At 42.9% G+C, this 16757-nt stretch overlaps 1 protein-coding gene across 1 annotated transcript in view; it reads right to left on the bottom strand.

Moving 5' to 3' along the window:
- Positions 1-6130: 6130 nt before the first annotated feature.
- The window catches only part of LOC122542465 (CD276 antigen-like), a 267892-nt gene continuing 257265 nt past the window's right edge, over positions 6131-16757 (bottom strand). Inside the window, exon 7 of the mRNA XM_043680194.1 lies at positions 6131-7874. Within this exon, the coding sequence (XP_043536129.1) occupies positions 7852-7874 (23 nt within the window). The 3' untranslated portion in view covers positions 6131-7851. The remainder of the gene's footprint in view (positions 7875-16757) is intronic.

Below are 16757 nucleotides of genomic sequence, written 5' to 3'. Positions count from 1 at the left end.
TATGGCTGAGGGAAAGGCATTACGATGCAATTAGGCAAGGTTAAGGATGCACAGAGTGGGGAAGGAAATTGCAGGGGATGGGCACAATTGAAATGTGGAGGTTGTTCAAGGAACAGCTACTGCCTGTCCTTCATAAGCTTGTACCTGTCAGGCAAGGAGGAAGTGGCTGAGCGAGGGAACTGTGGTTTACTAAAGAAGTTGAATCTCTTGTCAAGAGGAAGAAGGAGGCTTATGTAAAGATGAGATGTGAAGGCTCCGTGAGGGCACTTGAGAGTTACAAGTTAGCCAGGAAGGACCTAAAGAGAGAGCTAAGAAGATCCAGGAGGGGACATGAAAAGTCTTTGGCAGGTAAGATCAAGGAAAACCCTAAAGCTTTCTATAGGTATGTCAGCAATAAAAGAATGACCAGGGTAAGATTAGGGCCAGTCAAGGACAGTAGTAGGAAGTTGTGCGTGGAGTCCGAGGAGATAGGAGAGGCACTAAATGAATAGTTTTCATCAGTATTCACACTAGAAAAAGACAATGCTGCTGAGGAGAATACTGTGATACAGGCTATTTGACTAGACAGGATTGAGGTTCATAAGGAGGTGTTAACAATTCTGAAAAGTGTGAAAATAGATAAATCCCCAGTGCCAGATGGGATGTATCCTCAGATTCTCTAGGAAGCTAGCAAGGAGATTGCAGAACCTTTGGTTTTGATCTTTATGTTGTCACTGTCGACAGGAATAGTGCCAGAAGACTAGAGAATAGCAAATATTGTCCCCTTGTTCAAAAAGGGTGTAGAGATAACCCTGGTAATTATAGACCAGTCAGCCTTACTTCGACTGGGGAAAGTGTTGGAAAGGATTATGAGAGATAGAATTTATTATCATCTAGAAAGGAATAATTTGATAAGGGATAGTCAACATGGTTTTGTGAAGGGTAGGTCGTGCCTCACAAACTTTATTGAGTTCTTTGAGAAGGTGACCAAACAAGTGAATGAGGATAAAGCCGTTGATGTGGTGTATATGGATTTCAGTAAAGCATTCGATAGGGTTCCCTATGGTTTCCTATTGCAGAAAATATAGAGGCATGGGATTGAGAGTGATTTAACTGTTTGGATTCGTAATTGAGTAGCTGAAAGAAGACAGAGGGTGGTGGTTGATAGGAAATGTTCATCGTGGAGTTCAGTTACTAGTGGGGTACCGTAAGAATCTGTTTTGGGGCCACTGCTATTTATCATTTTTGTAAATGACCTGGATGAGAGCGTAGAAGGTTGGGTTAGTATATTTGCGGATGACACTAAGGTCAGTGGAGTTGTGGACAGTGCTGAAGGATGTTGCAGGTTACCGAAGGACATAGATAAGCTGCAGAGCTGAGCTGAGAGGTGGCAAATGGAGTTTAATGCAGAAAAGTGTGAGGTGATTCACTTTGGAAGGAGTGACAGGAATACAGAGTACTGGGCTAATGGTAAGATTCTGAGGGAGTGTGGATGAGCAGAGAGATCTGTGTCCATGTGCATACATTCCTGAAAGTTGCCACCCAGATTGACAGGGTTGTTAAGAAAGCGTATGGTGTATTAGCTTTTATTGGTAGAGGGATTGCGTTTTGGAGCCATGAGATCATGTTGCAGCTGTACAAAACTCTGGTGTGGCCGCACTTGGAGTATAGTGTACAGTTCTGGTTGCTGCATTACAGAAAGGATGTGGAAGTTTTGGAAAGGGTGCAGAGGAAATTTACTAGGATGCCACCTGGTGTGGAGGGAAGGTCTTATGAAGAAAGGTTGAGGGACTTGAGGCTGTTTTCATTAGAGAGAAGGTTGAGAGGTGACTTAATAGAGGCATAAAGATGATTAGAGGCTTACATAGAGTGGACAGTGAGAGCCTTTTCCTCATGGTGCTGGCTAGCACAAGGAGACATAGTTTTAAATTGAGGGGTGATAGACCTAGGACAGATGTCAGAGGTAGGTTTTCTACTTAGAGAGTAGTAGGGGCATGGAACACACTGTCTGCAACAGTAGTAGACTCGCCAACTTTAACAGTATTTAAATGGTCATTGGATAAATATATGGATTATAGTGGAAGAGTGTATGTTAGATGGGCTTCAGATTGGTTTCACAGGTCAGCGCAACATCGAGGGCTGAAGGGCCTGTACTGCGCTGTAATGTAATATGTTCTAAAGTGCACAAAAGACATAAAGACAGGACTCAGAAAGGGTCAGTGGGTGGGGTGGGGGGATGCGGGATCTGACTGACTCAGGCACTAAAGTGTCTACCTTTTCTGTGAGGCTGCATTTAGAAGATTCTTTCATTTCTCTCATCATCACAGAAACCATTAGCTCCACTACAACAGTAATTCACATCTTCTTTTTTCACGGGATGCTTTGAGAGCTTCTGTGGGCCATATAGAGAGGGCTGCTAGATACAAAGTGGCACCTTTTTACTTGTGGATCAAAGTGTTGGGATCCAGCTTCAAAAGAGATGCTTTGAGTGGTATTACAAACACTGCCCCATTCAGAGACTCATTTATGATGCATCAGAAATGACCTGACACTCAAATTTCCATCCTATTCTTGGATCTATTCTTGACTTTTATCAGGCACAATTCAATCATTTCCTGGTAGCTTTGTCGTGCCCATTTTAATCAGAACTCACAGCCCTATACTGACCTCACTAGCTGGTGCCTTTAATGGCTGCTGTGCTTGTTCATTGAATTCTTAAATAAGAGACTCCTTTGCAGACCATACACATTTCCATTTGAATAATCTGAACGTTAGTTTCCACTGGGACAGTTAAGGGACGGCTTAAAGACAAATTATGAGGGCTGCCCAGTGCTAAGGCGTTAGGCATGAAGTTGCAAAAGGGTTTTGAGACTTCTCCCACCCTATTGCTGTAACTGGGGCAGGAGATTAACAACTATTCTGCATGGGACTGAGGAAATGCACAGAGCCAAGGTTTCTGCTGGAAAGTGGGATTCGTGCACATACGTCGGCAGGGACTCGAAGGGCCGAAGGGCCTCTTCCATGCTGAATGACTTTATGGTACAAATGTAATTGAGAAAGTGAGAAAAGTGGCCAAGAATGTGGTCAACTTACTGGGGTTAAGAAGGATTCTAAAAGAGAGGCAGAAGGAGTCAGAGAGGTGCTGAGGTGACACAGCCACACATCTGGGACCATGTTGGTTGGAAACTAGCCTGGTATCAAGCAGAACAAAAGAACGATCAACCAATCTCTGTATGAACTAAACTCCCAGATTTAACATAGTAGTGTTTCACTTAATCCAATTTCCCCAGGACCCATTTCCAGTCAGATAACTTGGCTTTGAGCCAGCTCTGTAAGACTGTTATCATTCTGCATGCAATATCGCCTTGACAATACAACCAGATCTGTTGGACAGCCAAATATCAGATGTCCTTCAAGTCTAACCTCGAGAAAGAATCTATTAAAAATGCAGACATTACAGAAATGATTACTACATTGCACTGTTTATTAACATTCATAATTTTTCAATTGCACTTTCAGGTATCTAACTATGTCATCATTTAATTACAGCGTTTGTGAAATTAAAGTTCATAGTGAAACAATGAGTCATACAGTACAATGGCACTGCAATACAAGACATGGTAATATCACAGGTTGTGTGGCATCATAGCACTGTATTAGAGGTCTTTGTTGCAATAATAGTGGGAGCAGATCTAAGTCTCTCTTCTCCACTTTTATAACTCAACTTCACTGTTGATTCTTTAAGAATATTAAGTACCAGCCCTTCAGAACATACTGTCTGAGTAAGACATAGAGAGTAGCATCTGCAGACTTCAGGTGTTCTGAAGAAGGATCACAGGACATGAAACACTAACGATTTTTCTCTCCACAGGTACTGTCAGACCTGCTGAGTTTTTCCAGCGATTTCTGTTTTTGTTTACAGATTTAACGGAGCTCAGGCAACTGTGCAATGAAGAGTTATAGTGTCATTCAGGATAGAAACAGGCCCTTTGGCCCATCATGCCTATGCCCATCAATGAACAGCAATTACACTAATCTATCTACAGTTGGCGCATGCCTTATTATTCCCTGCCATTTTAAGATGCTTTTTAAATATCGTGAGTACCTGCCTCCCTCATTCTCTCAGGCAGCATGTTCCATGTTCTGGATTAGTGGTGCTGGAAGAGCACAGCAGTTCAGGCAGCTTCCAAGGAGCTTCGAAATCGACGTTGCGGGCAAAATCCCTGATGAAGGGCTTTTGCCCAAAACGTCGATTTCGAAGCTCCTTGGATGCTGCCTGAACTGTTGTGCTCTTCCAGCACCACTAATCCAGAATCTGGTTTCCAGCATCTGCAGCCATTGTTTTTACCTATAGTGAAACATGTTCCATGGATCTACCACAACTGGGTAAACAAAATTTCTCAGATCTTATCTTAACCACCTGTTCCTTACCTTAAGCTTATGTCCTCCAGTCTTAGATACATGTGCCGTTGGGAAAGGATTCTCACTATCTATCCTGTTTATGTCTCTCATAATTTTGGATATGTCAATTGCCTTGGCCTTCTCTACTCCAAGGAAAACAAACTCAGCCTATCTAGTCTCTCCTCACAACTGAGACTTTCCATCCCAGGCATGTCCTGGTGAATTACCTTTGCATCCTCTCCAGTGCAAACATGTCCTTCTGATAGTGTGGTGACTAAAACTGCATATGTATTCCATCTGTGGTCTAACCCATGTTTTATAAAGTTGTAACAAGACTTCCTTGCTCCTATTTCCTATGTCCTGGTTGATGATGACTAACATCATATATGCCCCCTTCACCAACCTATCTACTGGTGTTGAAACCTTCAGGAATCTATGGGCTTGTACACCAAAATCCCTTTTTGCCTCTTGTACTCTCCAGGGATCTACCACTCATTATGTATATCCTTCCCTTATTAGATCTCTCAAAATGCATCACCTCATACATATCAGGATTAAATTCCTTCTGCCATTGCTCTGGCCAATATACCAGCTGATCAATATCAGACTGTAGCCTGAGACCATCCTCCTCACTATCAACACCAACACCAATTTTTCTACAAGCTTACTAATTGTACATTCTATATTCACGTTCAAGTTCTTAACTACATGACAAACAGCAAACACTGATCCTGTTGTACACTCTTGGGTCCAATTTGCCAACTTGCCTTGAATTCCATGGGCTCTTACCTTCTCGACCAACCTTCCATGTGGGACTTGGTCATGGGCCTTATTTCAGTCCATATAAACTATTCAACTGCAGGATCCTCGTTAGTATAGTTTTCAGCTTTTCTCTCACTGTTTCAGACATCATCTGAATCTAATGAAGAGATGGCACACATTGAACTTTTATAACAATGATACAATCAAATCACAGGAATTATTTAATGCAACACCTTGCTCGACTTAAGCCTTGTGTGAATATGTTGTGATGATTAGCACGTTGGGTCAATTCCTTTGCCCATTCTGTTTGATAATCAACCAAACAGGTAGAGAGGAACCTCGATTATCCAGCATTCGATTATCCAAATTTCAGATTATCTGGGTGAGATCGCAAGGTCCTGATGCTTGGCTAAACTGTGTTATTCAGCATTCGATTACCCAAACAAAGCACTCCCCGCCCAAGGCATTCGGATAATCGGGGTTCCTCTGTACATGAGGACATACAGATTCACCTGCAGCTTATTGTGCATTGATAAGTGGTTTCCATTTGTAAGAATTTAAGGGTTCAGGTACATAATTCTTTAAAGTTTGTGTCACTGGCAGACAGGGTAGTTAGGAAGGTGTTTAGCACGCTTACCTTCATTGCTCAGAACTTGAGTATAGGAGTTGGGATGTCATGTTGAGGTTCTATAGGACATTGGTGAGGCCTCTTCTGGAGCACTGTGTCCAGTTCTGGTCACCCTGTTATAGGACGGATATCAATAAACTAGAAAAGGTTCAGAAAACATTTACCAGGATGTTGCTGGGAATGGAGAGCTTGAGATATGAAAATAGACTAGAAAGGTTGGGATTTTATTTTCACTGAAGCGTCGGAAGTTGAGGAGTGACCTGACTGAGGTTTATAAAACCATGAGGGGCAGAGACAAGGTGAATGACAAGGGACATTTCCCCAGGGTGGGGGAGTTCAAAATTAGGGAGCATATTTTTAAGGTGAGAGGAGGAAGATTTAAAAAGGACATGAAGGTGAACTTTTTTTTTACAGAGAGGTGGTTCATGTGTAGAATAAACTGCCAGGGAATGTGATGTGTGTGGGTGCAGTTACAATGTTGAAAAGACATTTGGATAAGTTCATGAATAGGAAAGGTTTGGAGGGATATGGGCCAAACGCAGACTAGTTTAGTTAGGGAACATGGTCAGCATGGACTGGTTGGACCAAGGGGTCTATTTCCTTTCTGTTTGACTGTACAATTAAAATATTTCAGAACTTGCAGGGGAAGCTAGCCAGGAGATGAAGGAGGGTGTAATAGAAACCTTGATTTCCATCCACGTAATAGATGGACCCTTTATGGGTCTCTCATATCCTGAATATGGCCCGTTCCATCAAGAATTGGCATGAAGATGCTACTTTTTATTAGATTTTGTTCACTTTTAATTGTCTTGATTATGCAGCAGCAAAGCCACCGTTGGGACCATGATCTCTATGTTACGGTAACCCCCCTTCCTTGACAGCCAGTGTTGAAGTCTGACATTGAGTCATGAGCATCTCCAGGCAACTGTGACATCAGCAAGCAAGGTGAGCAGCCAATCACACTTATGTAACTCCTCAAACAGCAGAGTAGGCCGTTAAAGGCATGTGATCCTTCATTTGCAATTTACATTTTCACAAAACAACTTATTGCGTGGATTCAGATTGATATAAACAAACTTGAAAGAAGAAAATATGAAAAATGCAAATGCCTTTTTATTCATAATGGAGAAGTTTTACATTCCCACAAATATCAACTTTGCTTCTTAGGACCATTGAGGTGTTTGGCAATGATTCTGAAGTTAGTACACAGTAAAGATTCCCAGTTATGCCTCATCCAACAACGTGAATCAACGGTTTTCACAGCAAGACTACCAACACAAGACGTCAATTCATTAATTGCTGTCTGGGGGACAGAGGTGGTCCTCAACAGCGGACTCTCAAGTCAAGCCTGGAATCACTGACATTAACTTCTGGAATTCTGTGTTATTCTGTGCGTGTGTGGACTCCAGCCATTATTGTGTTACACAGCAGAATAATGAGGGTGAACACAGGCAGATTCACTGTCATTACATCCGCAAAACCTGTACCGTGGCTCTTCGGAGTTCCCACGTGAAATGGAAACGTGAAGACTTCAGAATGATTTACAGTGGTAGAAATGAAAGCTGTTACTTAACAACTGGAATGACTGACTGGAAAAAAAAAAGCACAAATGTTCTTTCAAAGACAGCAGCTAGTTATATGTGTATTCAACAGCAATAAAGTCACTATCACAAGCCAAAATAGAACAATTCAACTCTTTAGATGAAAAATATCACTGAAAAATATCATTCCACTTCAGACTGTTTGACATTCTGAACATGGATCTGGGTTCTTCAGGCATTGAACTGACAGCAGATCGGTTAAATGTGTACAAAACATAATTAGATACATCCTTAATTTTTGACATGATATTAGCTTTCAGATAGTGGCATCTGCAGCAAATCCCAGGACAACTGGAGCAAACAGTCTGGTCAAACAACTAGACGGACAAAGGATTTAGCTCAATGGCAGCTGTGATCTCGGTTAATCCCAGCCTTAGGTCAGTTGGGTTATGCTTAAACAATGACAACCGTGAAGTAAGGCAGCAAAATGGCAAAGCACTTGTGGAAAGGTTCTTGACTTGCTTCGGATTTTCTTTCTTGTCATTCAAGTACTTCCTCTTCCACTGAAAGGAGAAAGAGAGAGAAAGAGGATGATTCATTTTGAACAAATCCAAGCAGGGATGGATAGTACTATGCAAGCTAGAAGCAGTTAAGGCACAAATACCACTAAGCAAAATCTGGGGAGCGGTGGGACCATGGATAGATAACATGGGACTTTCCATTCGTCAATTTCTCTATATATGGAGGGGTGGCATGGTAGCATGGTGGCTCAGTGGCTAGCACTGCTGCTTCACAGCACCAGGGACCCAGGTTCGATTCCTGCCTTGGGCGACAGTCTGTGTGGAGTTTGCACATTCTCACCGCGTGTCTGCGTGGGTTTCCTCCAGGTGTTATGGTTTCTTCCCACAATCCAGGTTAGGTAGACTGGGCATGGGAAATTGCCCATAGTGTTAGGTGCATTAGTAATTGTAGGGGAATGGGTCTGGGTGGGTTACTCTTCGGAGGGTCGGTGTGGACTTGTTGGACCAAAGGGCCTGTTTCAACACTGTAGGGAAGCAAGTCAAGAAGGCAAAGAGTTGATTTGATAGAGACATACAAGAGGATTAGATAGGGTAGATAGTGAAAGTCTTTTTCCTAGGATGGTGATGTCAGCTTGTACAAGGGGGCATAACTACAAATCAAGGGGTGATAGATTTAAGACAGATGTCACAGGCAGGTTCTTTACTCAGAGAGTGGTAAGGGCGTGGAATGCCCTACCTGCCAATGTAGTCAACTCAGCCACATTAGAGAGATTTAAACAATCCTTGGATAAGCACATGGATAATGATGAGTTGGTGTAGGGGGATGAGCTTAGAATAGTTCACAGGTCGGCGCAACATCGAGGGCCAAAGGGCCTGTTCTGCGCTGTATTGTTCTATGTGCGCCCTGCAAATGCTGCTCTCTGTTCAATTTACAAGCCATGATATGGAGGTGCCGGTGTTGTACTAGAGTACACAAAATCAGAAGTTACACAACACTGGGTTACAGTACAACAGATTTATTTGAAATCACAAGCTTTCAGAGTGCAGCTCCCTCGTCAGGTGAAGTTAGTTTCCTGTGTGTCTGAAGTTAATAATTAAATTGTAAACATTTCTGTAGCCATGGCGATTTTTTTTTTCAAAGCAGTTTGTGAGGCTTGGCTTAGAATGAATGATTTTGTGTGTACTATTTTTATTTATTTAAAATTTTTGTGACTTATTATTAGAAGTAATGGGAATTCAAGGTTGTTCTGGAATTTATTGGTTTTTTTACAGGTAATGGGAAACACCAATAGCTGAGAGAGACACTCTTTTAGTTTCACTTTGACTTTGAGTAGAGAAATCCTGTGAAATCCTTGGATAAGAATGGCTGTGTAGAACTGTGCTCCCTAGAAGGGAAAGATAGATAGTAAACTAGATTACCTTAGAGTGAGGAGTTCATGTTAGTCCTTAACCAGAAATGTTGGCATAAAACCCTGAAGAGGATACTTAAAGCTGAGTCCATTTCAGGTGTTCAATAGCTCTGGAAGAAATATCTGCAGTTCCAATCTAAAAGTTGAAGTCACAAGTGACTTAAAACTACCAAAGCGTTAAATACATAGATGCTGGTATGAGTATTGTGTGTGCGCTGTTTTGGATACTGTACTTATGCTGTTCAGTTTCTATGCAATTTATAAAGGACCATTTTCAGATTAATGGGATTACAATTTTACTGTGTGTTTATGGAATGCCTTGCCAGTAGCAATGGTGGACTCTTCCTCTTTATGGGCATTTTACCGGGCATTGGATAGGCATATGGAGGATAGTGGGCTAGTGTAGGTTAGGTGGGCTTGGAACGGCGCAACATCGAGGGCCAGAGGGCCTGTACTGCGCTGTATTCTTCTCTGTTCTATGTTCTATGTAAAATCTTTGAAGTTGGATTATAAGTAGGTAGTGTGGTTTATTCTATTTGATCATTTCTTTGTCATAGACCTTTGTTTAATGAGAACACAGTCTGCAGCATTGTGTGCGTATGTTTCAGTAAGAGACCACTTTGTTCAAACCAAAACAAATCAGGATATGTTCAATCAAGCCAGATTTCTTATTCATACACTAATAACATCAGCTGAGATCCTAACACCCCAAACACACAGCAGGTAGCCAATTAAATATTCATGGTGGGGGAGCGTGGTAGGGTCTAAAGAGGACGTTGATAACCATAGAAACATGGAAGATAGGTGCAGAAGTAGCCAATTCTGCCCTCTGAGCCTGCCCTGCTCCACCATTCAATCCCGGCAGTATCTTCGGAGGGGGTGAGGCTGGAGTGGGTGAGGGTGAGTGGAGAAATCGAGGCAGCCGATGTGCCTGGCTTGCTGTGTTCTTCCAGCCTCCTGCCTGTCTACTTTGGATTCCAACATCTGTAGCTGTTTGTCTCCCACCATTCAATCCCAGCTGTGCGCCACTTCAAACATTGCCGGCCTGGTTGAAGTAGCCAACTCAGTCCGTAGGGTATTTATAGTTCAGGGGAATGTGTAGCAACATCACAAGGAAGTTCTCTGTGTCGCATGGCTACATGATAGAAACTTCTCTCGGATACCTCATACTTACCCCGTCTCTGCCATGTACCCACCTAACATTACTCATGCAGTGTCTTCCCTCAATGGTAGTCACTCACACCAAACTACAAACCTTCCTGCTCTCTGTATTTCCCATTCACCTCACCATCTTTCCTGGCTAAGTATGGACAAGCTCCTTGCCTGAATGGATTAAGGACTACTCTCATTGAACTGTACAGTGCAGGAATGGGCCAAAGCTGTGCTAAATATGATGCCAAATTAAAGTAATGCCTTCTGCCTGCCCTTGGTCCATATCCCATCATTTCTTGCATTTCATGTGCTTATCTAAAAGTCTCTTAAAGCCCCTGTGATATCTGCTAACACCACCACCCCTGGCAGTGGTGTTCCAGACTCCTACAACTCTTTGTGTAAAACACTTGCCCTTCATGTCTCTTTTGAACTTTCTCCCTCTCCCCTTAAAAGCATGCCCCTTAGTAATAGACATCAAGCCTTTCAGACTCGGGCATTTGGATGAAGCTGCTGGCACATGCTGTTATAGGAAGAAACTAGAGCGGGTTCAGAACAACTTTACCAGGAATTGTGCTGGGAATGGAGGGTTTGAGTTAGGAGGAATGGATGGATAGGCTGGGACCTCTTTCATGGGTGGGTATGAGGTTGAGAGGTGACTTTATAAAGGTTTATAAAATCATGAGGGGTATAGATAAGGTGAATGGCAGGTGTCTTTTCCCTAGGGTGGGGGATTTCAAAACTAAGGGGCATATTTTTAAGGTGAAAGATTTAAAAAAGACATGGAGGCAATTTTGTTTATACACAGAGAGTGGTTTGTATGTGAAATGAACTCCCAGAGGAAGTGGTGGATGTGGGTACAGTTACAATGTTTAAAAGACATTTGGATAAGTACATGAATACAAAATGTTTGGAGGGATATGGGCCAAGCGCAGGCAGGTGGGACTAGTCTAGTTTGGGATTATGGCTGGCATGGACTGGTTGGACCAAAGGGCCTGCGTCCGTGCAGTATCACTCTATGAAAAGTGTGTCATTATGGAACACAGTGTTGTCCAGCAATGTCTCTGCTTCCTTGACTGATCGGTGCTGTCAAACGTGAGAAGCTGCCCGACGTTGTGCCCATGCTAAAAGGCAAGACAGAGATGTTGCTGATGGGTCACTTAGTTCCGCGATTGGTCAATTAATGCACCTGTAAACAACTCTTTGTGCAACATGCAAACAATTGTTTATTGTATGTTCCAGCGCTGGGTTGGCAGACTCTGATTCACCCAGAAGTAGGAAAACGTCTTGGCCATTAAAAGAATCCAACAACCTTACAGAGCTTGCATAAGGTTTATTTACATTAATCATCATCAGACATGGAGCATGATCACAAAGTAACAACCAATCAATAAATTATAATCACTTCATGGGTAGTAGCTTGAACCAATGGTACTGATTAAGTCACCTTTACAAAGATTCACAGCTTGCAAAATGTTGTTTAGTTTTTCCTCCACGAGGACGCGCAGCTTGCAAATGTAGCTAGTATTTCCTCATCTTATCCACCTACTTCGTCATACTGGTGGTTAGTTATTTATGTTGCTTTAGGGACTAGCTTCAGGTAGTCACGTAGGCATAGGGAACTATTTTGTCTCTAGCTGCAATTTAGAAATAACTGTTGCTTTGCAATTTAATTTACCAAGACAGGAGCCATTTTGTGCAGCCCCCTATCCATTTTGTCCTACTTCCCACAGGACCATATCCTCACTGCGAGATTCCAAGTAAGTGCAATGTAAATGAGCATGAAGGAATCTAACAACCCTGAGATGCACCCTGAATCGAATCAGGAGACAGATACTTTTCCCTTTGTGCACAGTCGTCCGGTAGCAGCATCGGTGTTAATGAGCTCCAAAGTACTATATTATAAGTTAGTTAGAATTGTGGTGTGCTGAGGCTGGTGCTGATGCTGAGATCCATGGGCAGAGAACATTGCCCATTGTCGTCTACTGAGCTTGCCCTGAGTGGTTAGGGAAGACTGGCGAAGACAGACTTGGAGTAGGCACCAGCAAGCTGCCAGGTAACTGTCATTCAAATCGGAAATTGTTGGCATCTACATTTCTCGCCAATACTTGGGGAAATAAGGAATCAAAATAAGGCCAGATTAGTTAGTAATAAGATGTTAATCCATGCAAATAGGATCCTTTTGGCTTATTCACCACATTTTTACCCAGCTGCTGAAACACTAAGGTGAAATTTGGACTTTATTTCTCTCTCAATATCGAGAAAATAATTTTTTCTCCATTCTCGCAGTATTCCCCCAATGTTTTCATTGTACTCCATGTTGTTAGACTTTGGGAAAATTCTGCCCAATGTTTTCAAGTGTAGGAAAATCTCCTAGTAGAGCCAATTTTTTGGCAGTTTCAGGGGAATATCAGTTTCCTTTCCTCAAGGACATTAGTGAACCAGGTGGGTTTTCCTGACAAAGGTTTCAAGGGCATCATGTGATATTCAATCCCAGATTTTTATTGAATTCAAATTCTACCATCTGCCCACAGCAGGGTTTGAACCCAGATCCCCAGAACATTACCTGGGTCAATTGTCCAGTGATAATACCACTAGGCCGTTGCTTCCCATAAATGATCATGGAGACGTTGGAATGGTGACAGGATGAAGACACATGCCTACCTCATTTGATGATCAGGTAGGCCTTCAACCTCAGATTGAATTTTGAGGGGGAGGGGGGAGGGATGCGCTGAGTATCACACATAAACTTCTCATCAGATTAAAATATGCCAACCCCAAGGGGGTGATAAAACACCTTTCCCTCCAGTGCATTATTTTCTAAACAGTTCAGAACAATCCCTACTGGGACTTTGAAAAGCTACATGCCATGACAGGATTTTAACCCAGAACTTTGGTCTTTGATTACTAGAGCAGTAATAGTACCTTGGCGTCACTACCTGTTAATGATGGTCTAGTGGTATTATCACTGGAGTGTTAATCCAGATAATGACCTGGGGTTGAATCCTGCCACATCCGATGGTAGAATTTGAATTCAACAAAACTCTGGAGTTAAGAGTCTAATGATGAGCGATGAGCAATGGTCCACTGCCAATTACTGGGGGAAAACATATCTGGTTCACTAATGTCCTTTAGGGAAAGAAACTGCCATCCTCACCTGGTCCGGCCTCCATGTGACTCCAGACCCACAGCAATGTGGTTGACACTTAACTACCCTCTGGGCAATAAAAGCCTGGGCAGTGACACCCTCATCCCATGAATGAATAAACAGAAATGCATGCAGGGAAGAAAATGGAATGTCACATCAAGAAATTAATTCACAGAGAAATACCAGAACAGAGTTTCTAAATTATTCACCAGTTTACAATATGCAAATCGAAGGATGGAGATTGTCCATTGGGAAAAAAAACATAAGAAACAGCAGATAAATTCGACAAGTATTGCTTTACACAAAATGATCCAATACTTGAAACATACCTCCCAGCTACTGTAGGTTGGATCAAATCCCAGTCCAGCAGCTCCAGGACAACCCGTTAGCTCTGGATTTTTTTCTGTTCGTTTGTGGGATTTGGGAAATACACATGCATTGTCCATTCCTATTTGACCTCAGGAATGTGTCCTGAGCCCCACCTTAACAACAGAGCAGTGTACACATCCATCTTTAAAAGATCATAAGATGTAACAGCACAAGTAGGCCATTCAGCCCATCCAGTCTGCTCCGCCATTCAATGAGATCATGGCTGATCTGATAATCCTCTTACTTTCTCCCCATATTTACTCAGTAAAAATCTCTCCAATCTCCCATTTTCCACCTTCCATGGACTTGAGCTAATTTAAAATGCTGCTTCCCGTATCTGAACATATCCCATCCACCTCACCTGAGTCCAGTGACCCACAATGGCTCCCGTTCCACCAATGTTTCTGTTTTAAAATTCTCATAATTGTTACGAGACTCCTCACCTATCCAAGTCACGGCAAAAGGACCCAGCTGAAATCCTCCAAGATCTCTTCAATCCTCCACTTCTGGACTTTGCTCATCCCAGTTTTAATTACTCCACACTCTGTGGTAGCCATCTGGGTCCCTAAACTCTGGAATTCTCTCCCTCAACCTCACTTCTCTGTTCTCTTCTGTTTGGTCAACTCTCCGAACATCTTTGGGTGTCAAGTTATGTTTATTAGCACTCCTGTTGAAACACCTCAACTTGATGTGCTATGTTGAGGGTGCTCTTGAAGAATGAAGAGAGGATCTGATCAGAGTTCAACTGAGAACTTATCTGGAGTCTCAAAATAATCTAAAACATCCTTTAACAAAAGTTTCAACGAATAGGGTATAACTGGCATGTACTAAGTAAAAAGCAATCCAAGCATGATTAAAGTAAAACAGAACAAGGTTGTTACCCAGTAAGCAATTCTTTACTACCTCTAAATTATACCTAAAATGAATTACTGACTGTTGTGGCTTTATGAGGTGTACTTTGTCCTGGATTCCTTTAAGAAAGAGATTGAACAGGAGGCGCAGAACTGTCTGTGGTAACGTAAACAGCTTGTAGAGCCTTGGACATTTTTTTGAAAAGGTCTGGAAGCTGTGGGTTCGTATCCCACTTTGATGCCTTGAGCCAATAAACCTGGCTGACTCCACAGAACAGTACCGAGGGATGACAGAGACACAATCCTTTGGATGCAATTCCAAAGGCCATGTCCATTCCCACAGATGGAAATAAAGAGCTTTTTTGAAGAGGGAGGAGGGGTATTATCCTCAGGTCTTTGTGAGAAACAAATTATTTGGTGACTGCTTCATGTAGGATTTTGCTGTGCAGAGATGGGCTGTCAAATTTGTCACATCACAACGGTGACCGCATATTCGAAGTAATTCATTGCCCAGATAGTGTCTCTGGATTGCTTGATGGTGTGAAAGGTGCTACACAGATGCAAAAGTCCATTCATTGCAAGCTTTACATTGAATGACAAGTCGTGAAGTCTGTCTTGGTCAAAGCCTACGTGCAATCCTGTCACTCCTATGGATATAGTGGAGAAAAAAAACCTGGAAACCACATCCTAAGATTAAGAAGAAAGAGCAGAAAGCAGGAGGGAAGGGCAGAAAGTGTTCTGAGCAGGCTCAGAAAGCTGAATGGAATCATAGAATCCCTACAGTGTGGAAGCAGGCCATTCGGCCCATCAAGTTCACAATGACCCTCTGAAGAGCATCCCATCCAAACCCACCACCCCCCATTCTATTTAGCATGGCCAATCCACCTAACCTATATGTCCCTGGACACTACAGGCAATTTAGCATAGCCAATCCACCCTAAACTACACATCCCTGGACACTACAGGCAATTTAGCATGGCCAATCCACCCTAACCTACACACCCCTGGACACTACAGGCAATTTAGCACGGCCAATCCAGCTTACCCTGCACACCCCTGGACACTACAGGCAATTTAGCATGGCCAATCCACCCTAACCTACACACCCCTGGACACTACAGGCAATTTAGCATGGCCAATCCACCTTAACCTGCACATCTTTGGACTGTGGGAGGAAACCTAAGCACCTGGAGGAAATCCACGCAGACACAGGAGAACTCCACAGTCGCCCGAGGGTGAGATTGAACCTGGGATACTGGGGCTGCGAGGCAGCAGTGCTAACCATACGGCCAAGAGAGAGTATTTTTTTTTAAATTGCATTTACAAAAAAAAATTCATTGAATGTAAGCAATGTTGACAAGGTTAATTTTCATTGCCCATCCTTATTTGCCACAACTGAATACCTTCTGGGACATTGGAGACGGCAATTAAGAGTCAACCACATTGCTTATGATCTGGAGTGGAAATGTGTTGCTGGAAAAGCGCAGCAGGTCAGGCAGCATCTAGAGAGTCACATGTAGGCCAGACTGGCTAACAATGGCAGATTTCCTTCCCTGCAGGGAAATTGCAAAGAAGCAGAAACTAGGCTGAGAGTACCAAAGGTTGAAAAGCATTGAGGTTGAAGAGCTGTGACAGCAAAGCAGAACAACTGGGGTGGCACGATGGCTCAGCCGTTAGTACCACTGCCTCACAGCTCCAGGGACCCTGGTTCGATCCCATCCTTGGGCAACTGTCTACGTAGAGTTTGCACATTCTCCCTGTGTTGTGTGGGGTTCCTCCAGGTGCTCTGGTCCTCTCCAACATTTGGAAGATGTGCAGGTTAGGTGAATTGGCCATTCTAAATTCACTATAGTGTGCAGGCTATATAGATTAGCCATGGGGAATACAGGGTTACAAGGTGGATTATCTTCAGAGGGTTGGTGTAGACTTGAAGGGCTGAATGGCCTACTTCCACACTGTAGGGATTCTATAAACTGAGCTCCTGAAGCACTGGGAGCAG

The sequence above is a fragment of the Chiloscyllium plagiosum genome, chromosome 40 (assembly GCF_004010195.1).
Source record: "Chiloscyllium plagiosum isolate BGI_BamShark_2017 chromosome 40, ASM401019v2, whole genome shotgun sequence".
NCBI lineage: Eukaryota > Metazoa > Chordata > Chondrichthyes > Orectolobiformes > Hemiscylliidae > Chiloscyllium > Chiloscyllium plagiosum.
Note: the sequence above shows the minus strand (reverse complement) of the source record. Positions and strands in the feature narration are given on the sequence as shown.